Source organism: Bombyx mori, chromosome 25 (genome assembly GCF_030269925.1).
Source record: "Bombyx mori chromosome 25, ASM3026992v2".
Taxonomy (NCBI): domain Eukaryota; kingdom Metazoa; phylum Arthropoda; class Insecta; order Lepidoptera; family Bombycidae; genus Bombyx; species Bombyx mori.
In genome coordinates this window covers 12485143-12511154 of record NC_085131.1, presented here as the reverse complement: position 1 = coordinate 12511154, position 26012 = coordinate 12485143, and the positions used below count along the sequence as shown (strand labels likewise).

The following is a 26012-nucleotide window of genomic DNA, read 5'->3' as shown; positions in this document are numbered from 1 at the left end:
GTCGAACCGACTAAAACCTTCTGTCGGTCAACAATCCACGTTTTCTCGCGTGGACTATACTTTATAATGCGGGGTATATTCTTTAGCAGGATTCAAACTGCCATTTTGAAGTGGTTCAAAATATTTCCGCTTACACGGATGCCACAGATGTGAGCGTTAAAACATATTATTATAAAATCATAATAAAATGTTATATGTATCTTCTAATGTCCAACAGTATACCAGTTGATTCTAAATATCTTATCTATCTATTGAAACAATGTGTGTTCCAAAGTAATTTTTGTTTCGGAAATGTGCGAAGCATTTCACTTCTTTGTATATCTTATATAATAATGTTTTTTTTTTTGTTGCTTAGATGAGTGGACAAGCTCACAGCCCACCTGGTGTTAAGTGGTTACTGGAGCCCACAGACATCTACAACGTAAATGCGCCACCCATCTTGAGATATAAGTTCTAAGGGTCTCAATTATAGTTACAACGGCTGCCCCACCCTTCAAAACCGAAACGCATTACTGCTTCACGGCAGAAATAGGCAGGGTGGTGGTACCTACCCGTGCGGACTCACAAGAGGTCCTACCACCAGTAATTACGCAAATTATAATTTTGCGGGTTTCATTTTTATTACACGATGTTATTCCTTCACCGTGGAAATCAATCGTGAACATTTGTTGAGTACGTATTTCATTAGAAAAATTGCTACCCGCCTGCGGGATTCGAACACCGATGCATCGCTCAACACGAATGCACCGGACGTCTTATCCGTTAGGCCACGACGACTTTTTGAATGTGTTATTAATATGTTTTTTTAATTAAAGACAAGTGACATATGGTTATCTGCTCCCAAACTAGGATTCTCTGGAAGCAGAATCTGACGTACATATTATGTTTAGTTAGACATCCAAACAAAGGTCAAATAACCTGGTCGTCACACAAATGTTTTCTTACTGTTGGAGTCTAACCCATGACCCTCGGCTCAGCTGTCAGGGGCGCTAGCAACTGCAACACCAAGTCAGTCGATTACCACTTGTAATAACTTAACAAAAACTTGGTAGAACTTCAATATTTCTACTTCATATCTCGTGAGCAATGAGATTAAAAATATTTAACGGAAATAGCAGCGACACGCTCCGAGTCCGGTACGTGTTTCGCGGGAAATTAAATTTCGTGAGTTACTACGTTTTCCCTCTGGGTTAGCGCCGACACGAGAACTGCAGTTGGTGACCGTGTTACGATTTTCAAACCCAATAGAAAAGTATTTTAGCCCGTGAAATGTAGTGACGGAATATTGTTTTGGCGTTCGTATAATAATACGTCTATTTAGAATTCTTTTTTAACGGAGAATATTCGATTTATATCGAGATTTTCTTCGTTTTTTTTTTGCTTAAATGGGTGGACGAGCTCACAGCCCACCTGCTGTTAAGGGGTTACTGAAGCCTATAGACATCTACAACGTAAACGCGCCACCCACCTTGAGATACAAGTTCTCAGGTCTCAGTATAGTTACAAACGGCTGCCCCACCCTTCAAACCGAAACGCATTACATTCACGGCAGAAATAGGTGGTGGTACCTACCCGCGCGGACTCACAAGTGGTCCTACCACCGGTAAAAACGAATTCGAATAGCAATTAGAGTTATTTTACGTTTACTCGTCTCGCGTTTATTCATTCTTCGTTGCTTTCAACTCTGTTTTCGTTAAAAGCATAACCGAACTTCAAGTAGTATTGCGGGAGTTCCCCGGCGTGCCCACATTTCGTCGCTTCCCCGACATAATGCCAATAAAACGGCACATCACACAATTGCCATTCGAATCGTGGTTTGCGTATGGTTAACCCAATTTTCTGTATCGAATACAACCGAATTCCGTGTTTCCCTTGTCTCATGCAAATTCAACGCGGCGAAACGCATTCGACCATTCCCGGATCACCTCTTTGAAATTCAATAAATTTTTGTACAGTACAATGTGATTATTTTGTCTACTGCGTTCGCTGGGTTTTTTTTTTATTTTTTTTATTGCCTTTGTAGGCAGACGAGCATACGGCCCACCTGATGGTAAGTGGTTACCGTCGCCCATGGACTTCAGCAATGCCAGGAGCAGAGCCAAGCCGCTGCCTACTGGGTGAACCGGTATGTCTTTTGGGCCAGTATTTTGCTTACATATTTTTTATCTTTCTTTTCTGAAGTACACAGGTTATGCTATTTTACTAAAATGACGGTATAGTTCATTTCAAATTACTTTTGTAATCACGAAAATTATAAAGCATTCGAAATTTAAAGAGAAAAACTGATGCGCGTGCAACTTGGTGCACGTGAAAGAATTGAAACTTCTTTTGCGGTGCAGTATTGTAGTTTTCTTCATTTATCATCCTTAAATAAAATTATTCTCATGTAATAGGGAATGCTGTGTATAAGAGAAACGACATAGCTCGCGATGTCCTTTCTCTCTTTCCACGGTCGAGTGGTTCGCGAGACGCTCTGTCTATTTTCTCACTCTCGCTCTTCGTAAATTGTATCTTTTCTCTCTAGCCGTAACGAATCTGTCGCCAGTTAAGTTTTACACTCAACGCCCCCTAAAGAAGTTTCGCTTTAAAAAAATAGACAATTTTGAATTATGTCTACACCTTACGAAAACCGACGAAAATATTGTTAAAGAATTTTTACGTTTAATTTGAAAATAAACGCAGTCTCATTAGTTAATTTCGACGCGCCCAAACATTGCGGCTTTGAAACGCATCATTCTCCACTTACACTACTGAAATTAGCCTATTGTCTGACTTGATTGAATTCGCCCTGCCATAACAATTATACATTGACCCGTCTATCGTTTAGTCTACCATACGATACGCAGCTCTACATACATGGAAGGTTATATTGAAATTTTGTTAACTGAAATTTTGGGAATTAAATTTTGTTGATTGAATCTGTGCTGAATTCGTGTTGATTTTCATTGATTAGAGTTATGGGTCACGTTAATATGGTCGATTGTATTAATAACAAAGCATCTGTAACCGATATTGAATCCTAAGTAAACCTATTGGTTCATACTTCGCTGGGTTTGTTAATATATAATTTGGAACAAGTAACCAGCTTTACGAAGTTACTACATAATAATTATGTATTATATAATACTTATAATACTTATATGTATTATATAATATTTAACGGTAGGTAGCGGCTTGGCTCTACACCTGGCATTGCTGCAGTTCATGGGCGACGGTAACCACTCACCATCAGGTGGGCTGTATGCTCGTTAGCCTACAAGGGCAATAAAAAAAAAAGTTGTTTAATCAAAAAAAAATACAGTAACAATGTCTAGATAAATTTGATACCTTTAAAAAGTGGAGGCATATACATATTATAAACAATTAGAACAGAACAATATACAAGAGAAGGTGGTGTAACAAAAATCTTTATCTTTCAGAAACTTAAAAGAGCGATAAATTCTTCTAAGCAGCCAAGAGCCTTTTTGAGAACACCAATGAATAAGAAGACTAGTCAAGAGTATTGAAAAAAAAATTCAGAAAAACCGTAATCGTGTATAGTTAGGATGCATTGTGCCTGGATATAGGCTAAGGTAAGCGTATTGCTAAGAACTTAAGTCAAATATCGTATGAAGAAGAATATGAGATATGGAGAAAAACCAAAAGGAACACAAAAGTGGCAGCTTGGTGCTTCCTATTCATATCAATGAACTCCGTTTCAACAGCGCTGGTAATGACAGATAGCTTCGAAGAGTTCCTCATAAATCCCCTGTATTTATGAGGAACATAACATCCCCATAGTATATGAAGATATTTGAAGCCAAGCTCGTACCAAAGCTAAGAATAGTTTAACAAATTGAACGGGCACATACCATTACTGGTGGTAGGATCTCTTGTGAGTCCGCACGGGTAGGTACCACTACTCCGCCTATTTCTGCCGTGAAGCAGTAATGCGTTTCGGTTTGAAGGGTGGGGCAGCTGTAATAGCTATACTGAGACCTTAGTACTTATATCTCAAGGTGGGTGGCGCATTTACGTTGTAGATCTCTATGGGCTCCAGTAACCACTTAACAACAGGTGGGCTGTGAGCTCGTCCACCCATCTAAGCAATAAGAAAAAACAAAAAAACCATTATGTTGTTCGCTGTGCTAAGAAGCATATAGTTCGCAACGTGATGTTGCTTACGAATTTATATAGGCAGTAGTCTGATGGAAGCGACAATCGCCTTCAAGTCAGCTTAGCCTCTTTCAATGTAACATCACTATCTCATACTCGAGCAGTTCGGCCGACAAATAAACCGTGTGCTACAGACCCTCTTCCCGATTCCGTACGCGAGCAGCTGAATTGAAAACTTTTCATTACATTCTATTAAATGGTTCTCGGATGAGGTCCACAGTCGGAGCTAAGTCGAGCAATAAGGTGATTTGAAGGCAGTGAAGTAATGAATCTGTACCGCCGACAATGAACCAATATTCTTGGTTAACGAACCGTGATCGTACAATTTCTGAACGGTACAAGGACAGGGCTGAATTTGGAGGTGGGTTAAGACCCCCGGTGGTATGTGGGGGTCATGTTTTATTTACTTTGGTTTCGTGTTTTAGTCATGATCAGTTTTGCTCTTACGGCCGATGGGGCGGAAAGATCCTCGAGTGGAGACTACGTACTGGCAAGCGCAGTGTGGGACGGCCACCTACGAGATGGACCGACGACCTGGTAAAAACCGCTGGGTCACGTTGGATGCAGGTGGCAACGGACCGGCCGCACTGGAGATCACTTGGAGAGGCCTATGTTCAGCAGTGGACAATGGATAGGCTGAGATGATGATGATGAGTTTTGCTCTTTAAATGGCAAGTGGTTTAAGCGCAACCACCAATATTTTTATTAACAGGCTATTGAAAACAGAACGTTACGCATTCCTTCATTATATATTGTAAAGTAATCGACAATCTCAAGTCTGTGACTTAATTGATGATACATTTAGTTCATGGACTCACTGGTTGAAATAAGCTGATGTGGCGGTAGCCATAATGGAACACAAGATATTTGAAAGATGCATGAATGTCGCTAACGCCATTTTTAAGGCTATGTATATACAAGTTCCGAGCTATAACGTAAGGACCGACGATCCACTAGCAATATAATCCGCTTGAAGAACTTCCCTTTACCGATTCTTCCAAGTAGTAATAAAAATCAGCCTTCAATTAGATGTTCACTTTTAACTCCGGAAAATTCTAATAATGTGTTTCTATATCATCACTATAGTTTAATTTTATATACTGAATTCGTTTCTGCCACCCACAATCTTAGAGGCGGTAACGATTTTGTCGTGATTACACGCCAATTTCACCCTTATTGCCGCGAGAATCAGGATTCTGTCATTAATTTATTTCGGATAGAACAAATAATTTCGAATTTTCTTGTAACTAACGATTATAGCGCTCATTGCGGCTGTAGCAGTTGTTATTGGAAATTTGCGACACAAATCCTCATCTATGCCCGTTTATCATGGCGACGCGATTTCGAAAACTGCTCCCGTAATCTTTCGAAAGTATTGGAATTCTTGGAAGTCGATATTTCGAGTGGCGCTATTCAGGTAGCTCGTCTCGATTATCGGGAAGAATTTTTAAGCTATCGTATAGATTTAATCGCGGGCTTTGAGCACCGCGATCATCAATCGAGAAATTCCGTAACGAAAATAAAACCTAACACCCTCCACTCCGCCTACTATATAGCTCGCGTTCAACACATTCACACGTTGCGCTTGTGTAGTGTTTGTGAATAAGCGGCGTGGCGTGACGTCGTACTGCATGCGCATCATAAAAGTCTGCCCATCTCTCTCGCGCGCGGTCTAGCTTATGAGTGTGAGGGAGACAGTAATGTTTTGCTTTTGTTAATGTTTAAAAATATAGCGTGATCTTATTTTATTACTGTTTTAATATTAAATTATTATTGTCTAATTATAATTGCACAAGTTAATAAAAATGCTATGCAATAGCTTTACCGCGGCAGTCCCCGAGTGCCACAGGTTTTTTTTTTTTGAGATGATCTCATTTTTTATTATCGCGCCGTACCTCTAGGTACCTATAGGCACTACCTAGAATCACTGTTTTCATCCACAGTACATTTCTAGATATCTTTTTGGCCTTGCTATCCGGCTCTTGAATGGAATTCTCCCATCATGCTTTTAAAGTGCTTTGACAAATTCTTCAAACAAGTCTGTAGCAATATCCAGGTTTTATGCTAGTGCTTCTTCGAAGGCAGTAACTTTTTTTTTTTTTTTTTATTGCTTAGCTGTGTGGACGAGCTCACAGCCCACCTGATGTTAAGTGGTTACTGGAGCCCATAGACATCTACAACGTAAATGCGCCACACACCTTGAGATATAGTTCTAAGGTCTCAGTATAGTCACAACGGCTGCCCCACCCTTCAAACCGAAACGCATTACTGCTTCACGGCAGAAATAGGCGGGGCGGTGGTACCTACCCGTGCGGACTCACAAGAGGTCCTACCACCAGTAATTACGCAAATTATAATTTACTGTTAACTAAATACTACTGTTTCAACTAATATTTCATCTTTTACACAATTATTGTCGTCTCATCTATCGCTCTACAACTTCTTTCGGGCTTATCGATATTCAAATTTGGCACTGTATTAACAATAGTCTATTATATCTGCGCATTGTGTGCCCGAAGCCTCTGACTTATGTTTCTTTAGTTATTGGTGACACGAATAACCTTTCATATATTCTAGAACTAGCGACCCGCCCTCGCTTCGCTTCGGAAACTGTAATTTATTTATATTAATGATTTCTCCACTATTTAATGGATGTTATTATACATATAAGCCTGCCTCTTCAATCACTCTATCATAAAAAAAAAAGTGTGTGTGTCCGCTCCGACGCACGACTGGAGTTTACTGGATATAAAAAATTAAACGAAACAATACGAGAAATAGTTCTATATTACGACAACACGATACACTACAGATTATTAACAAATTAACGAGACACAAAACAAACGACTAACAAATAGATGAAAATACAATAATGAGAGAAACGCGCGATCAGTACGAGGCTTTGTGGCGGACTGCCGGCGCAGCAGCCCGGCGTCACCTGCAATAACGCGGCCGCGCGTTGGCTCCTGATTGGCGCGCGCACGCATCACGCAATCAGGAGCCAATCAGGCGCATAACGCATTTCGTGTGACATGCTAGTACGATTTTGATTGGCGCGCGCACGCATCACGCAATCAGGAGCCAATCAGGCGCATAACGCATTTCGTGTGACATGCTAGTACGATTTTGATTGGCGCGCGCACGCATCACGCAATCAGGAGCCAATCAGGCGCATAACGCATTTCGTGTGACATGCTAGTACGATTTTGATTGGCGCGCGCACGCATCACGCAATCAGGAGCCAATCAGGCGCATAACGCATTTCGTGTGACATGCTAGTACGATTTTGGTCCCCATAATTTTCATACCCCGGGCCTATATATGTAAATCGATTCTAAAGGAGTAAACTCCAAAAACCGCATCAAAATCCGTTGCGTAGTTTTAAAGTTTTAAGCATACATAGGGATACATAGGGATATAATAATATATTCTCGACGGTTTTTTTTTTTTTATGATTGAAGGATTACTGGTGGCCCGGAGGCCTTTCCAGTTTCACCAGGACAGGTGGGCGAGCAAAGGCTCAGACAGGAGGGGTGGGATTTGCTAACAGCTGCCCGAGCGCCTCCGAAGGAGACCTAACAACTCAAGAGTAGCTGCTTCGCGAATGAATCTACTACCGGATCGGAATCGCGACCCGCTGAGAAGATCCGGCGAGAAACTCAGCGAGCTGATTCATGGGTTAGGTTGCACGGCGAACTCTTTGTCGAGTTCGACGAGTACGGTTACCGAGGTCCCTAAGCCTGCACCTAGAGCTGAAGGCGTCTAGTGCAAAGGTTATTGGATCTGATGGATCCGTAAGGACGTGTTCTCGACGGTTATGAGGTGCCAATACTCGTAATATTAAAAGTGCTTAGGCGTAAATTAATTCCTTATTATCCTTTAGAAATTTTCTGTGTATGATCGATTTAAGCAAAGTAAAAGGGTAAATGAAATAATATCGTCGTACGCAAACATGAAGGTACGTTTTATCTACTTTGCGAGGGTAATTGTGTTATGAACGCTTCATTCGTTACGGGCGTAATGAAATTTGTACTGTTTTTTTTTTAAAACGAGACGATATGGTTCGATTCTAATCATTGTTTATTACGAAAGGATATGTATAGAATATAAAATATTGCTTTTTTTTGCTCTTATCATAATCAAAGATGTAGGAGGAGTGAATTTAACTGAATATGCAATTTCGAAAAGGGCACATGTCGCATATTTTGTCAAATACGTTTTTTTCGTATACATTTAGTTTTGAGTCTTACCTACACCCATTTTATAATAATTCCAGTAATTTTCAATTGCTAATTAACACTAAAATATATCTCAAAAGTTAATATTTTAAATTTTACACTGCTTTAGAAAATAATTAGTCATCATTTTCATTTCCTGAACATTTTACATTTTCAGAGATGTGCCCTTTTCGAAATAGCATATTCAATTAATTGTCGAGGTTACTGTCGTCCATAAACCACAAGAGGCTGCCTTTTTTAAAGAACACTCGTCGGACTGGTTGTACTAGTTAAAAACCAAGAACCCGGACTTAGCCAGACTTACGCTTTACTTTTAAATCGGATAAGCTAGGCAGAAAAAGCCTGCCAATTTCCACTAGGCGGACTGCGGGTCCAATGCTGAATGCAAGAATTAAAGAAACACATTATGGAATTCTCACAATGGAATTCTTTGACCAATCCAATTTTAGCGGTTACAACATTTTAAATGTTCACTGCATTTTAAAATTCCGGGTTTTCTCCTATGAAATTTCAGTTTACGATCGTGCAAAAGACTTCCTATCATCGACGGAAATTCAAAATGCATTGTACGAAGCGATGCGTGGCTCCCCGGTGCTTTCTCGTGTATGGCCCGAAGTCGTATTGGATTTTATATTTAAGTTTTAGTATTCTATGTTCAAAACCGATATTTATACAATTGATTTAGTCACAGAAATGAAAGACGATATGTGTAAGAGGGGAGTGAGCTAAGAAATGGTTCAAGATAGAGGAGTATGGAAGGAGAAAACGTGTTGCGTCGACCCCAGGTGACCGGGAGAAGGGCAGGAGAATGATGATTTAGTCACTGAAATCAGTGTATTTTTGGAGTTTACTCCTTAAGAATCGATTTACATATATAGGCCCGGGGTATGAAAATTATGGGGACCAAAATCGTACTAGAGAGTATAGCATGTCACACGAAATGCGTTATGCGCCTGATTGGCTCCTGATTGCGTGATGCGTGCGCGCGCCAATCAGGAGCCAACGCGCGGCCGCGTTATCGCAGGTGACGCCGGGCTGCTGCGCCGGCAGTCCGCCACAAAGCCTCGTACTGATCGCGCGTTTCTCTCATTATTGTATTTTCATATATTTGTTAGTCGTTTGTTTTGTGTCTCGTTAATTTGTTAATAATCTGTAGTGTATCGTGTTGTCGTAATATAGAACTATTTCTCGTATTGTTTCGTTTAATTTACCGACATCGTTTTGCTTGTGGCCGGACGCCGTTCGGGTTCGATTCCTGAACGTATCAACTGTTAGTGGGTTGATACCCGAATATAACCCGCTACAAATCATTTATTAATAAAGCTTATTAAATATAAACAATTCCTTCTATCAGTGAATGGACAACTTATATATTAATTGTAAAAGTGAATTATATAGACTTACTTAATTACCGCATCCACGTGTTCCGCAACTCCCGGATCATTCTCACTAGAATACGTAACTTCCATATTTTACTGTATTCAACTGACACAAATTTATATTTATATCCAGTAAACTCCAGTCGTGCGTCGGAGCGGACACACACACTTTTTTTTTTATTATTACTTAGTGGTTTTATTTCTTATTAGATGGACGAGTTCACAACCCAAATGTGCCACCCACCTTGAGATATAAGTTCTAAGGTCTCAGTATAGTTACAATGGGTGACCCACCCTTCAAACCGAAACGCATTATTGCTCCACGGCAGAAATAAGCAGGTTGATGGTACCTATCCGTGCGGACTCACAAGAGGTCCTACCACCCGTAAAAACCAGGTAGTCTATATATACAACAGACTCTCCTAAGTCTTCATTTAGTCATAGTAATCATTTAAAGTAGTGATGTCCAATTTGCGAGTGTTAACTAAAAATCAACACAATGAATCGTCTCAGTACCAAACCCTAAGTCACGTTTCAATTCTCACACAAGAGCCTTTGTATTTGTTTTACATTCTCGCTTTCCCTTTAACGGCCCGTTTAATGGGGTGTCATAACTACCGAACTGGGTGAATGAATCATCGCCCAGGTCGGCTTTTATGGTCCACTAAATTATTTGAGTCGTTAAAACATAATTCTGGGTCTGGCCCTACACTAGTTCCGGTAATAGGTTAATTGAGGTCCTTTATGTGGTGGCAGTGTTTTTGCGACACCTTTTTATGGTGCGCCAAGGATTATGGTTGGAGCTTAGGGTTGATGGATGAGTCTTTGCGTGAGAGCGATTGGGTTATTAATCTGGTGGTGGCTTTTTTTTGTATATTCCATTTAGACAGTACTTCGGTTGCTTTTTGTTTTCAACCGAAATAATAGCCAGGGGTTGTATGTTTTTATAAGCCTTGATTTTAATTAGTTCACGCCCCATCCAATTTACAACGATAACTCCATTGCCCACAATGATATTGGAATTGCTAAGGCGTTTTCATGGAGGCCCGGACCGCGGCAGATATAGAGCGCACACATCAGTACTGGAATTTTGAGGATTATTCTTCTTTAATGTTGAACTCTTGACAGAGTAGTCGTGATCGCTATGTAGCTTTAGAGGGAGCAGATCTGTCGATTCTGCCGCACTCTTTTAAGGGATCTCCCACTGATTTTAATGATTACCGAAACTCAATCAGGATTAATAAGATAAGGACAGCAATGAATGAAAGAGATAATCTAATTATCGTATTACTTAGAAGGCAGCGAATTTGTATACGCTTATATTTTGAGTATACTTGTTTATAATATACTAATATATGCACAGTAACATAATGTGTTGATGTTTGATGCTACAAAAAGATGTCGGAAAAAAAAGAATTTTACAAATAAAAAGTGAATTAAGTAGATGGAATAAGATACTTTTTACCAAGGTAAATTCAATATTAATATACCGGACAACGCCGTATATACTTCTTATAATAAATACGACGGTATCTTTGCTATTTTGTGGCTCTAAAGTAGTACATAATATACAATACCAACATAAACGGCTTTCGGGCGTTTTGATTGACATTTGTCATTGAATGACATACATAGACGTCGTCAACTATGAAATGACGTTATCTATATATTAATACGTGAAGCAAAAACTTTGTATCCCTTTTTACGAAAATTGCGCGGACGGAGGAGTATGGAATTTTCCACACTTATAGAGAATATAGAGAAAAAGTGCACAATGCTAATATTTTTTTAAAAGAATGCATAAGAGATACATTAAATCAATAAAGAAAACATTACACACACTACATACCATGTATTTGACGCACACACGCATGCATACTATTTATTGAAGTGAAACTTCCTTATCGGCGTTGGAAAAAAATTTACCGTCACGTTTTTCGGTTACGCGTCACATTTTTCCGTTACGCGCCATCTTTTAATTAACGGCTGTATGTTCTGAAGTATGGATGCGCATTTGAGAAACCGACCTCATGTCTCAAGGTGGGTCACGGAATACATTTTGTAATTGCAATAATCCCAGGTAACCCACTTAATATCACGTGGACCGTGCTATTATTGTTATTACGTAAAATAATAGGAAGAAAAGTACCAGGGTATTATGATATCAAAGAGATGTATTATTATAACTTTACTCTGACGTACAGCCTTCTTTATTAATTAACGGCTGTATGTTCTGAAGTATGGATTCCGATTTGAGAAATTGACCTCATGTCTCCAGGTGGATTACGGAAATCATTTTGTAATTCCAATAATCTCAGGGAGCCCACTTAATAATATCACGTGGACCGTGCTATTTATTACTGTTATTACGTAAAATAATAGGAAGAAAAGTACCAGGGTATTATGATAGCAAAGAGATTTATTAATAATTAACGGCGGTATGTTCTGAAGCATGGTTTCGGATTTGAGAAATCGACCTCATGTCTCAAGGTGGGTCAAACTTCACGAACCTCAGGAACCCCATTTAACACCACGTGGACCGTGCTATTATTATTAATTTATAGGAAGAAAAGTACCAGGGTATTATGATATCAAAGAAATGTATTATTAAAATGCTGTAATAATCTTAGTAGCAAAAAGGTAAAGTGAAATAATTGTATTATTTGTATTCATGTCTATGATAATAAAATCCTTTTGTTTAAACTTTATCTAATTTAACTTTATTTAACCAATTTCTAGAAAGTTGCATGTAGATCATTTTTCGAAAAATAAGGCCATAAACAAGTTTCACTTCTTACGTGTGTACACTAGTACACGCACACATTTTTATTATTGTCAAGCTTTTGTTCTTGACGTCTGTAATTCTTAAATATTGTTTGTCTTTGATAATATTATATTTTTGAAGTGAAACTTCCTTATCGGCGTTGGAAAAAAATTTACCGTCACATTTTTCGGTTACGCGTCACATTTTTCCGTTACGCGCCATCTGTTTTGTATTCATGTCTATGATAATAAAATCCTTTTGTTTAAACTTTATCTAATTTAACTTTTTTGTATTCATGTCTATGATAATAAAATCCTTTTGTTTAAACTTTATCTAATTTAACTTTATTTAACCAATTTCTAGAAAGTTGCATGTAGATCATTTTTCGAAAAATAAGGCCATAAATAAGTTTCACTTCTTACGTGTGTACACTAGTACACGCACACATTTTTTTTATAATGTAGTCTTGGCGAAATTTGTGATTATAGAAGTATAAAATACAATCATAATAGTGTACAAACTTACAATTCCAATTAATTATAGTCGAATTTCGACTACTGCGGGACCTCTAGTTTGAATAAAACATTTTAAATATAAGGATTACTCGTAAAACAGTTCGAAACAATTGGAAATAAGTTTGGAACAAGACGAAGTAGATTCCGTAGCATAAAATTAGTAGTGCTATTGGCGGAGCGCACCTACATTGGAAGGTACGAATTTGAAATTGGAATTCTGGCACGGACCACATTTCATTTGACGCGGCGAATGTTGCACGTTCACGTCACCGTTCGAAAATTGAAACTAGGGTTCGAACCGTCACGGTAGAGGGTTGCCAGATTCTTTTAGAAAAATTACTGCGACTTTTACGTGCGATATATTTTTTTTGCCATTAATCATAGGTCGTATATAAGTATGATATGCTATGGAGATGGTTACTGTCACTTATGAGCATCTGCAATACAGAGGCATAAGTCATGACTTCTGCCAACTAACTTTATCAAACTTTGCCCAAATGGGGCATGCTATAGGATACGTTTGTAAATACTCAAGGACCATTAATGCAGAAAAGCGATTATAGGAACCAAAATATGATTATAAGAAAAATAATTTTCTAAAGACCAGTACTATCCTATTATTCTTACTTAGCACTATATCTCAATCAGTTCTCATCATATAAAGTAGTTTTATTGATGCTCTCTCAGTGTAACTTTACCTACCTAATGATTTTAAAGCTTCGGAAGTAATCACTTTAGAAACACTTGGGCAAACCAGTTTACAACAAAATGAACTGCACACTAAAAATATTCCTCTTGATTTCTATGCTTGTACCACTACAAGGCAATTAAAGATGACGAATTAGTAGAATTCGATCTAACCTAATATTTAGTCGTATCATTAAACTGTATGATGTATTGTCAATGCTGAAAATTACAAAAAAAAAATACTAAAATAAAAATATACTAATAACGATATGTAGTACTTTTAAACGCATCTGGCAACCCGCACACATTTGTTTGCTCACCCGTCACTTCGCCGAACCGCATTTCAATGTGTAATTAGTATATTTTATAATACAATTCGAAAGCGTTTCTAAATTTTAAGCCGAATTAAATTTTGTTATAACATTGCGTTTTCTATAAATTTAAAACGTGCTTGAGGCTCAACAGCGCTAATTTTATTGGCCAAGTAGCGACCCGCCCTCGCTTCGCTTCGGAAACTGTAATTTATTATTGATTTCTCTACTATTTAATAGATCTTATTATACATAATATAAACCTTCCTCTTCAATCACTCTATCTATTTATAAAAACGCATCAAAATCCGTTGCGTACTTTTAAAGATTTAAGCATAGATGGGGATATAGGGATAGAGAAAGCGATTATACTATGTAGTGATAGTGAAATCCGGACATGTTTTGCTGAGAAACGCCTTGAAACTCCTTACACAAATATTGATGGTACTGTGACGGCAAGTTTGACCTAAGCGACAATAACTAGTGTACGAAATTTTATCACAATCAGATGAATAAATCAGTCACATATAGAGGACGAACACATACCCATTCATTTTTATTTACATGTGTGTGTCAGAGATGGTCATTCGTTTGGTAGCAAAACGAAGCGCAGCACGATTGCCGAGAGGTGACAACACGATCGTAATGTCGTTGGAGCTTGGCTAACTTCGTGCTAAGACAGAGCCTAACCGATGGAGGCACGCATAGACGCCAGACACTTGCCAGCCTTCTTGAAGAGCGTATGTCCTGTTTTTATGATTGAGGGATTACTGGTGGCTCAGAGGCTTTTCCAGTTTCACCAGGGAGGATAAGGGCTCAGCCAGGAGGGGGATTTGCTAATAGCTACCCGAGCGCCTCCAAAGGTGACCTAACAACTCAAGAGTGACTGCTTCGCGAATGAATCTACTACCGGATCGGGATCGCGACCCGCTGAGAAGATGTGGTGAGAAACTCAGCGGGCTGATGTTTAGGTTAGGTTGCACGGAGCTACCGTCCTAGAAATTATCATTTGTTTCCTTTACTAACGTCAAAATAAGATTGCTAAATTTTTCCAAGACAATAAACGTGTTTGGTGTATTCACTCCTTGCTCGATCACCCTAGCTATTCGCTATGATGTCTGACGATGGTATTAATAATGCGGTCGCTCCTACATAAAAGATAGAGGGTAGGTAGGCGATCTCTCGGTAAACAACAATTACCAGATCACTTTGTCACAATTACGCAATTATAACCCGTGTCTTTAAAACAATAGCTTTGAATTAATATTTGCATTATAAAAATGACCTTTGAAATTGAAAAGTCTGATTCATATTTATTCGATAAAATATACTTATATCATAATATATGACACAAATTTTGCGTACTTACTGGTGGTAGAAACTCTTGTGAGTCTGCACGGTTAGGTACCACCACCCTCTCTATTTCTGCCGTGAAGCAGTAATGATCTCAAGGTAGGTGGCGCATTTATGTTGTGGATGTCTATGGGCTTCAATAGCCACTTAACTCCAGGTGGGCTGTGAACTTGTCCATCCATCTAAGCATTAAAAAATATATATGTGCTGCCATCTGATTCTATTGTCAGATACGTACAAATAAGCTTAAACTGCGTAAAAAGAAATAATTTAACGTGCTAAATTAAACTTAGTATTGTTTAGCTAATTTGTTAAATTAGTTAACTCCAAAAAACCAAGTTTCCATCGAGTTCAGTTCATCAGTGATATTTTAGAGTATCTTTATAACATTACGAAATTCATGAATTCCATATTTTTCTTTCAGATGACAACACAGCGGTCGTTCGAGAATTGAATTTCAAAAATGTTCGTTGGCAACACGTTCGCTAGTGATGACGGTGCAGTGGCGTGATAGTGATGTGATGTGATGTTTGAGTGACAGTGATCATCATGCTGCCGGCGTTACGTCGGCTGCTGGCAGCCGCTGCGGTGTTTGGCGCCACTATCGCTATGGCTGCTAAGAATGGTGAGTATAGATACGTTTAGGTCAAACTATTGTTAACTAGATAATAAGGTCCCGACCTTCAGCAATGAAGTATGCGACTAAGAAGAAGAAGAACTAGATAACATAACAAAAGCAAAGACCTCTAAGATAAACTAATCCGCCATTCCGAAAGTTGCCTTCGGTGATGTGAAAATGTTGTATGACCATAAAAAACAACTTCAGCACTTAAAACGAGCGATTTAGGCCTATAATCGCAAATCAGAAAGTTTCGAAACCCCTTTAGAACGTTCTCGAGAACTTAAATATCTTAAACTCGATAAACGTGAGAAATGAACTAAAATGAGAACCTCACGAAACGTTACACACGACCCCTTAAATTTTATTATTATTACGTTAACACAATTATGACAGTCGATTTTGGGAGTCTATTTTTTTTCAACGTGATCCGGTATAAGAATTGTTTTTATCGGGGGTTTCGGGAGGCCGGGCATTAGGTTATTGATTCGTGAGTTCGTCAGCTCAAAAATCCATGGCGGCCATTGAACATAAGTTTACGTTGAAATATATTATGTAGACAGTACTGTTGACTTGACACTATTTTAATTATATAGACCGTTAAATTGCTTAAAAAATCAGGGATTACAATAATAATTTGTGATTTAGAGCCAATGGGTTAGTGAATGGCCATCGCGTGCGACCGCTGTCAACCAGAGAATAGAATGACTTGATGTTCGTCCGCCATGAGAGACGTAGCTGCATTGGTGTTGCCAGCTCTTTATTAGAATTACAATATAATCGAATACAAAACTATTACTAATCTATATAATTTTATTTCCAAGAATAATCCTTTTATAAAATAAATTATGATTCTCGAAATTAACTATTTTTCACTATCTAAAAATGTTACGTCACGTAATTTTAAATGTGCAAAAAAAGAAGTTCTGTTTATATTTTAGATAAGTTGCTCAAAAAAAAAACGTATAAATGACATTTTTGTAGACATTTTGGTGGTATTTAATACGGCGTTCGGACATCGACGAATTAAACTTTAGTTGTGCGGGGCCATTAAAACTGTAAACTGTAAAAATGTAGTAAATAGCAAATTAGTAAACTCGAGATTAAATCGTAAAAGTAGTTCTGATTAAATAAGTAAGAAATACGTTAAAGTAAGTTTCGTAATACAAGTCGATTGAGATGTTTTTATAGTTAAAAAAACCATTTTTCACAGAAGAATGTTCATGGTTGAATTAAAAAAAAACAACAACAATTTTATCAAATTTAATACAGAATTAAAAAAAAAAAGTACAGTCGCGCGCATCGCATTCTCGCTGACTATATCTTTATATTATGTGTATCTACGTCACGTATCATTCCCGAGCGACGGTATTCCAGTGCAGCGTTATCGAAAAACTATAAAACAAAAATCCTTTATAAATTTCGATACCTAGTTTTAATGTAACTGAATGTACTTTTGCAAATCCTCGTTCGGAAATCAAACCGTTCTCCCCAATCGTTTTATAGTTTCGTATCGATTTCAAAATCGATTTTAATGTACGAACGGTGGTGGAATCGTGAAATGTTATCGAGTCGAGCTCCCTGGAATGATTGCGAAAGTGCCTCCCTAAGTTTGTAGTTTGTTTTAATTAGATTTTGTAAGAGCTTATATAGTGAGCTTCAATATTACGTTTCACGACTTTTCAGATCGCCTGAACTACTAATACTAATTACTACTACTATTATTGTACTATTATTCCTACTAATTTATTAATTTATTTTCATTATTCCAAAATTTGGATGCCACTTTTAAAAATGGTGCACGAATAATCGCATTGCCATTAGAATACAGTCCAAAAATACTATATAATTATATATTGTAGTAGCCGTACTCGCCCGCTCCGCTGGGCCTTTAAAATTAACATTATTATTTATTGTTAGGGAGTCCAACACTCATATAAATATTAGCCTATCCATTAAGCAGATGTAGTTTCTACATGGATACCAAGTTTCAAGTCAATCGGATTCACGGTTCAATAGTTATAACGGAACATACGTAAAAACCACTGTAGATTTATATCGTTACTAGCTGACCCGGCAGACTTCGTAGTGCCTCAATCGATAAATAAAAGACACATCAAGGGGACACATCAAAGGAAAAACAAAATTGTTTGTTTTTATATAATTCCGAGCTTTTTTATATTTTCTCACCTTTTAAACCTTCCCTGGACTTCCACGAATAATTCAAGACCAAAATTAGCCAAATCGGTCCAGCCGTTCTCGAGTTTTAGCGAGACTAACGAACAGCAATTCATTTTTATATATAGAGATTAGTATAGATTTTTCTACATCCAAAAAGCAAAAAATCCTGATCGAATTTTTTTTTTTTATTGCCTTTGTAACTATTCAAATAATTCGTATTAAAACATTTTTTTAAATATTACCAGTCTCCGAGGTCCGGAGGACAGATGAGCGCTTCAATCGCTGCTTTGCATACTACACGAGCTAGATCCTCAAGGGAACAGAGCTGCATAACCGATGTCCGGTTTTTCATCAAGCGCTGCATTCTAATTTGCATTTGAGCGTAATACGATATTGGCCACTCACGATGAATATAAAGTGTTTTAATTTATATTTAGCAACGACAAACGAGTTAGATTATCCAAACCGTTCGCGATGTCGCCATAGATAACCATGTATTTAATAAATGTTTAAGCAATATCAGTGTCAATATCACTGTTAATATATTATGTTTTTTTTTTTTTTATTACCTTTGTAGGCAGACGGGCGTACGGCCCACCTGATGTTCCGGCTGTTTTTTATCGTAACGGTAAGCAGTATTACATACAGAAAATCTGACATTATATTCGATTCACGATATAAATAGTAACGAGAAAATATTAAGCTCTAGATCAAATTTTAATTATTACATTTAAACATATATTTTTTTGATGTGACGAAAAATTCCCAAACGTTGAATTGAAAAAAATTAAACTTAATATTGAAAAAGTTAAGGTAATAAAATAAAACATTTTAAGATTCATTTCATTCTAACTCCAGCGGAGCTTTTCAGCTTTTTTTTTGTGTACGAAACTTTTTACCGCTCTACTCGGAATCGGATTGAAGATTTTATAGCGATACTTACGAATGTGTTTTTTGTTTGTTTTTGTAATAAAATAGAGCTACTGATTTTTATGTCTTGTAAGTACATGTACTTGTGTAGGTGGTGCAACCCCATGTATTGTTACGTCAAGGGAACTTTAATGGTGATCTTGGCCTTCTACTTAACTAATGTGTGGGTAGAATCCTCACGTTGCCTTATATATTTGAAGTCGTCGTGACCTAAGGATAAGACGTCCGGCGCATTCGTATTTAGCAATGCACCAGTGTTTCAATCCCGCAGGAAAGTACCAATATTTTAATGAAATACGTACTTAATAAATGTTCACGATTGACTTCCACGGTGATTGTAGTAAAAATCAAACCGGCAAAATTATAATTTGTGTAATTACTGGTGGTAGGACGTCTTGTGAGTCCGCACGGGTAGGTGCCACCACCCTGCCTATTTCTGTAGTAATGTGTTTCGGTTTGAAGGGTGGGGCAGCCGTTGTTGAGACCTTAGAACTTATATCTGAACGTGGATGGCGGCATTTATTTACGTTGTAGATATCTATGGGCTCCGGAAATCACTTAACAACAGGTGGGCTGTGAGCTCGTCCACTGACTTAAGCAATTTTTTTTTTTTTTACGTTCATAATTTTCAACTCTTGGGCCACTTGATGGCAAGCAGTTACCGGAGTCTATTGACGTCTTAGCGTGGTTACCGTCACTTACTTTAAGACATCGATTTTTCAATTGGACTACGTAATGTCATACTCGCTAAGCAGTAGAAATAGGACGGTGGTATATATCTGAGCGGGCTTAAAATACAACCTACCAGTTGCAGAAGCCATCTCGGTACTCTGGTCTAATATTCAGAGGTCTAAAGACTTTTTAGAGAGTAAAAAATGAGTCATCGCAGGAAGGCTGGCAGATATGAAACATCAAGGTTCTAATTGCAATCATCTAGGTGCTAGTTGCAGCTGCATTCACTTTGTGGTGTATATAGTTACTGGAAACCTCTTGATGAACTCTATAGAAACTAAAGTAAATACCGGCGTCATCGGGTCCATTAGTTAGTTTGAATTGTTAGCGAAATAACATCATTGGTTGCTTTAGTGGAACTACTACGCCATACTGCAAAATCATTTCTAGATCATAATAATATCCGAATCTCAAAAACGGCGTATACACCAAATTGGTTTTTAAATACTCGTTGTATATAACGAAACTCGGGCGGATGGAAAAAAAAAAAAAAACTATCCGGACGAAAAGTGGAAAATTTCACATGACCGCATTGCGACACACGTTCAGTCTCTTCCATTAATTATATGGGTCATTAAAACATGTATAGCTTAGCTCCAAGCTATGCTGATGATTTTTTTTTTATTATTTAATGCGCTTAATATAATATTTATTTATTGGTCGGGGTAGTTCGAACGAGCTCTGAGACCACTGTCTCTTAAAAAAGAAGCTGCAAAACGCAAAAACGAATAGTCGTATGAATATATATAATCAGTTCGATCAGATGAGAAAATCAATATTAGAAACGCCAGAACTAATTTAATGAGGAATAAATAATAGTTTAAAAAAACTAACAAAATATGCTTTTCTAGAAAATTCAATTAAAGAATAGAAAATAAATTTTAATAAATTTGAATTAAAAAATAGTGTAAGAAAAAAATGATTTTATTGTAAAAAAAAGCGTGGGGTGCATGGTATCAGCAGTTATACTTCCGCGCTCACTTTGAGAAGTTGGGCCTTCGACTGATGGCGACGGCCGGCTCTCTGAGCCGGCTGCTTCCAAACGTCGGGGGTCCCGATCAGGTGGCGCGCCGCCTCTACATGGGGGTGGTGCGGTCGATGGCACTATACGGGGCTCCCGTATGGTGCCGCGCCCTGACCCGCAAGAACGTCGCGGCTCTGCGACGTCCGCAGCGTGCGATCGCGGTCAGGGCGATCCGAGGATACCGCACCGTCTCCTTCGAGGCGGCGTGCTTGCTCGCCGGGGCGCCACTCTGGGACCTGGAGGCGGAGGCGCTCGCTGCCGATTACAGGTGGCGTAGCGACCTCCGCTCTAGGGGGGAAGGGCGCCCCGGCGAAGGTGTAGTTCGAGCGCGGAGGCTCCACTCTCGGCGGTCCGTGCTGGAGGCGTGGTCTCGCCGCTTGGCGGACCCGTCGGCCGGCCTCCGAACCGTCGAGGCGGTCCGCCCGGTTCTCGCGGACTGGGTGGGCCGCGACCGCGGATGCCTCACCTTCCGGTTAACGCAGATGCTTACCGGCCATGGTTGTTTCGGCCGGTACTTGCACAAGATAGCCGGAAGGGAACCGACGGCGCAGTGCCACCACTGCGCGGACCGCGACGAGGAAGACACAGCTGAAGACACACGCTGGCGCGTTGCTCTGGATTCGACGAGCAACGCGCCGCCCTCGTCGCGGTCATAGGAGAGGACCTCTCGCTGCCGCGCGTCGTGGCTACGATGCTCGGCAGCGACGCGTCCTGGAAGGCGATGCTCGACTTCTGCGAGTCCACCATTTCGCAGAAGGAGGCGGCGGAGCGAGAGAGGGAGAGCTCTTCCCTTTCCGCACCGATCCGTCGCCGTCGAGCCGGGGGCCGGAGGCGGGAATACGCCCGTACGTCCCGGCCCCTGTAGGTAGCGGCCTCCCCCCGGTGAAGGTCAAGGGGCGACCTGAGGGGGTGAGGCCGCGCGGCGCGCTACCAGCACTCAAGCGCGCTGCCGTGGAGTGAATAGAGCGACCGGTCGACGGTGTATCACGTCCCGACCCGGCAGGCTGGTTCTGGTCCAGCGGGGTATTCCGGGACACCAGCGGCACCGTCTGGGCGGCCCGTCGGGCTGCCGTACCGAGACGGCCGACGTTTCAGAGCCTTCGATTCGCCTCGAAGGCTCCGTCGGCTGGGCGTCCTTGGGGTGAGCCGCGCCGTCTGGTTGTAGTGTTGACCGCGGTAGCCCCCCTACCTCATCCGGGTTCTGACCTCGGAGGGGATCGGACGTCGGGTGTAAGAGTGCAGGGGAGTCGTTTAGTGGGTGGGTCCTAAAATCCTTGGGCCCGCGGTCTGCTCACAACACCGTGCAGACCGTTGAGTCTCACATACCCCGCGCGCCCCTTTTGCGCGGGGACCTCGTAGGAGGTTCGGCCCTCTACCCGAAAAAAAAAAAAAAAAAAAAATGGTATCAGCAGTTATAAATATACATTTTATGAACAGATATGAGTAGAAGGGTTATTTTGATAATATCCTGAAAAGCACCCTACGCTTTTTTACAATAAAATAATTTTTTCTTACACTATTTTTTAATTCAAATTTATAAAAAATTATTTTCTATTCTTTAATTGGATTTTCTGTAAAAGCATATTGTTAATTTTTGTAAACTATTATTTATTTTTCATTTTTTAGTTGAATTTCAATTTTTTAAATATATTTTTTTTAATATTGAATTGTCATCGGTCCTTAATAAGTATACCAAATTTAGAGTTAATCCGACTTTCGAAGAGGGTCAAAATCATGTTCAAAGATTCCGTTACAAACATACATACGTCTGAGGCTAATAAAAGCGTATTAAAAAGACTCAAGTATATGATATAATATAATAATAATAATACGCCTTTTATTTCCCATCTATAAATCTAAATATTACATGTAAATATTCTCAACCATATATGACTCCCACATTCAGAACCAATTTCATTGCCGTTCACTTTACCTCGACAGGAACCCCTATTTGGGTATAGGCCTCCTCCAGCTTAGTCCAATTTTCCCTGTTCCCAGCCTGCCTCATCCACTCCTTCCCAGCGGTGACTATGATATCATCACTCCATCGTTTCATAGGTCGTCCTTTCCTTCTTTTCCCATTAGGCCTTTTCCATTTTGTCGCTTCAATTGTCCATCGTTTGTAACTGTAGCATGCTACGTGGGCAGCCCGTCGCCACTTTAATCTTTTACTGAAGTTTAGGTCATCAATTACTTTTGTCTTTTTTCGTATAAAAGACTCAAGTATCGAAGAAAAACACTCAATTATTTGTAATTGATAAATAAATAAAAAAGTAATTAACTACACACAAATTGGCGGTAAGCAGCGATTTGACGGTCTTCCTTTGCCAACATCCATGAGCAACGCTAGCCACTCACCATCTGATGTGCCGTATTTTCCCTAGCAACCAAGTTAATAAAATAAAAGTGAAGTCGTTAGCGTCAGCTTCGCTTCACAATTTCACGCTTGGGATTCTCTCTGAGTTCAACGACCTGCATATAAGTCGAGATTTCGCACCCTACTCATTCGTACTAACAAATAAAATGTACCTTCAACAAGACACTTTGAAGTGTATTCTATAGGAAAATATGAGGCATTATTATACAAGTACATTTTTTATTAGCTAGCATGATTGAAGATACATTTATTTTATTTTTAATTAGCGACCCGCCCTCGTTTCGCTTCGGAAACTGTAATAATAATTTATTATTGATTTCTACACTATTTAATGGATGTTATTATACATATAAATCTTCCTCTTTAATCACTCTATCTATTAAAAAAAACCGCATCAAAATCCGTTTCGTAGTTTTAAAGATTTAAGCATACATAGAGACAGACAGATATAGGGACAGAGAAAGCGACTTTGTTTTATACTATGTAGTGACAAAGATTTTAGGTTATTACTTATGGTGCTGTGTTTAGTTCTAGAATAGCACCAATCTTCATTCACCGGTGGAAGAGCAATAGCATTCTCCAATTTTCCCAGGGTACAGTGATAACATTGTTTTTCCCTACCTAATCGTTGGTATAACCACGACCCCTCCACCAGGAGTGTACGACTGAAAAGAAGAATATTTACTGGCGGTAGGACCTCTTCAGTCCGCATGGGTAGGTACCACCGCTCTGCCTATTTCTGCCGTAAACAGGTACGACGTACGATGCATCAATATCAAGCGGCGAAATTCTTCCAGTGTTCGAATCCCACATGTAGATTACTATCTTTTATATTGTGTTTATTACGTACTTAGCTTAAGTTCCGAATTACATACTTCCACGATGATGAATAGCATGGTTTAATGAAAATCAAACCGACAAAAAAATGCGTAATTATTGGTGGTAGGACGTCTTGTGAGCCTGCACGTGTAGGTACCACCACCATTTTGTCTATTTCTGCCGCGAATAAGTAACGAAGGGCGAAAATCCGTTGCATTATAGAGCTGAGACTTGAACTCATGTCTCAAGGTAAAAACAGTAATACGTTTCTGCTTGAAGGGTGGGGCAGCCGTTGTAACTATACTGAGACCTTAGAACTTATATCTCAACTATATATTTCCAGGTGGGTGGCGCATTTACGTTGTAGATGTCTATGGGCTCGTCCAACCATCTAAGCAATAAAATAAAAAAATTAAAAGAATCTTTGGTGGTGTAAGGGCCCATCTCTATTGGACCGCTAGGTAAACTCAGGGCTCAATCTGAGAGAATTAATAACACTGGCCCTAGCAAGAGCAGTGCTCCGCTGAATCTACTACTGCATCGAAATCGCGACCCACTGAGAAAATCCAGCGAGAAGCTCAGTTGGTCATGTCTATGGGCTAGTTCTCATGTCAAACTCTTCGTCATAGTCTGCGATCACCAACTAGCATTTGGCTTCTGGTAGCTCTTACCGTAGACTACCATATGAACTACAAAGTATTTCTGCTTCGCAGCATGGCAGGCAATGGCAGGGTAGTAGTACTTGTGCGACTCACAAGATGCCTTACCACTAGTACCTTTCGCATAGTTGTATAAAAGCAATAGCTCAGTGAGCATCCTAGATACCACTGCAGTACCGAGACAATATCATATGTCATACCAGAGTGGATATTACGTACCTCTAGCGAGTCTAGTGAGCCCATAGACATCTACAACCTCGCCAGCCACCTTGAGATATAAGTTCTAAAGTATCAGCATAGTTCAACGGCTGCCCCACCCTTTAAACCGAAACACATTACTGCTTCGCGGCAGAAATAGGCAGGGCGGTGGTAGCCTACCCGTGCGGACTCACAAGAGGTTCTACCACCAGTAAAAAGTTTCAGTATATTCAGTATTTGAATAAAATCCGTCTTTGTAGTAAGTCTTCGGTGCTCGGGCCCCTTACAATCGCTGCTTACACAACAACGGAGGGCGTTACGAATCCGGATGTCGATTTCCTCTTCCGGTCTACTATATCTAGGGTAAAATCGATGTTCAGAAAAAAATAAGATACCTTCACCCCATCGACATCATAAGTATTCCTCTATCACTAGTTTGTATTTACGAGATTAGTCTTGGTTCGTATCGAAACAGATTTTGTTGGTTTAGTTCTTAGTTTAAGTTTTAGGCTGTGTTACATTTATTTTTTAAACTCGGCAACACCAAAAGAGAAGGAAATTCTGGTGTTATTTTTGTGGGTTGGCAATCAGATGTTTCGCTTTGAAAAGTGACATAATGTGCAATATGGCAACTTTTTTTTATTTTTATTGCATTGATGGGTGGACGAGCTCACAGCCCACCTGGTGTTAAGTGGTTACTCGAGCCCATAGACATCTACAACATAAATGCGCCACCCACCTTGAAATATAAGTTTTAAGGTCTCAAGTATAGTTACAACGGCTGCCCCGCCCTTCAAACCTAAACACAATACTGCTTCGCGGCAGAAACAGGCAGGGTGGTGGTACCTATCCGCACGGACTCACAAGAGGTCCTACCACCAAGTAAATTCGAATTGAAATGATTGAGCCGAACCAAAGTTACCCCGATCTTAAGCTGGGAATAACGCAACTGAAGGTACCAGCTATGTCCTTGTAGTGAATGTGCGAGACATTCCGCCGGACAATGAGTTCCGGTGTGTTCATCTACAAGTCATAATGCGACACAAGAATAATCGTTTGGTAAATCGCCTA

At 39.6% G+C, this 26012-nt stretch overlaps 1 protein-coding gene across 4 annotated transcripts in view; it reads left to right on the top strand.

Annotated features, from left to right (window-relative positions):
- The window catches only part of LOC101744929 (hemicentin-2), a 279760-nt gene that overhangs the window by 16228 nt on the left and 237520 nt on the right, over window positions 1-26012 (top strand). For 2 of the 4 annotated variants that reach the window (XM_021346625.3, XM_062676200.1), the window contains exons 2-3: window positions 3420-3572; window positions 15827-16027. In XM_021346625.3, coding sequence (XP_021202300.1) covers window positions 15952-16027 — 76 coding nt within the window. In that variant the 5' untranslated portion in view covers window positions 3420-3572; window positions 15827-15951. Of the gene's footprint in view, window positions 1-3419; window positions 3573-4166; window positions 4517-15826; window positions 16028-26012 lie in introns of those variants that run through there. The other 2 variants (XM_062676199.1, XM_038020502.2) reach the window with 2 other exon arrangements.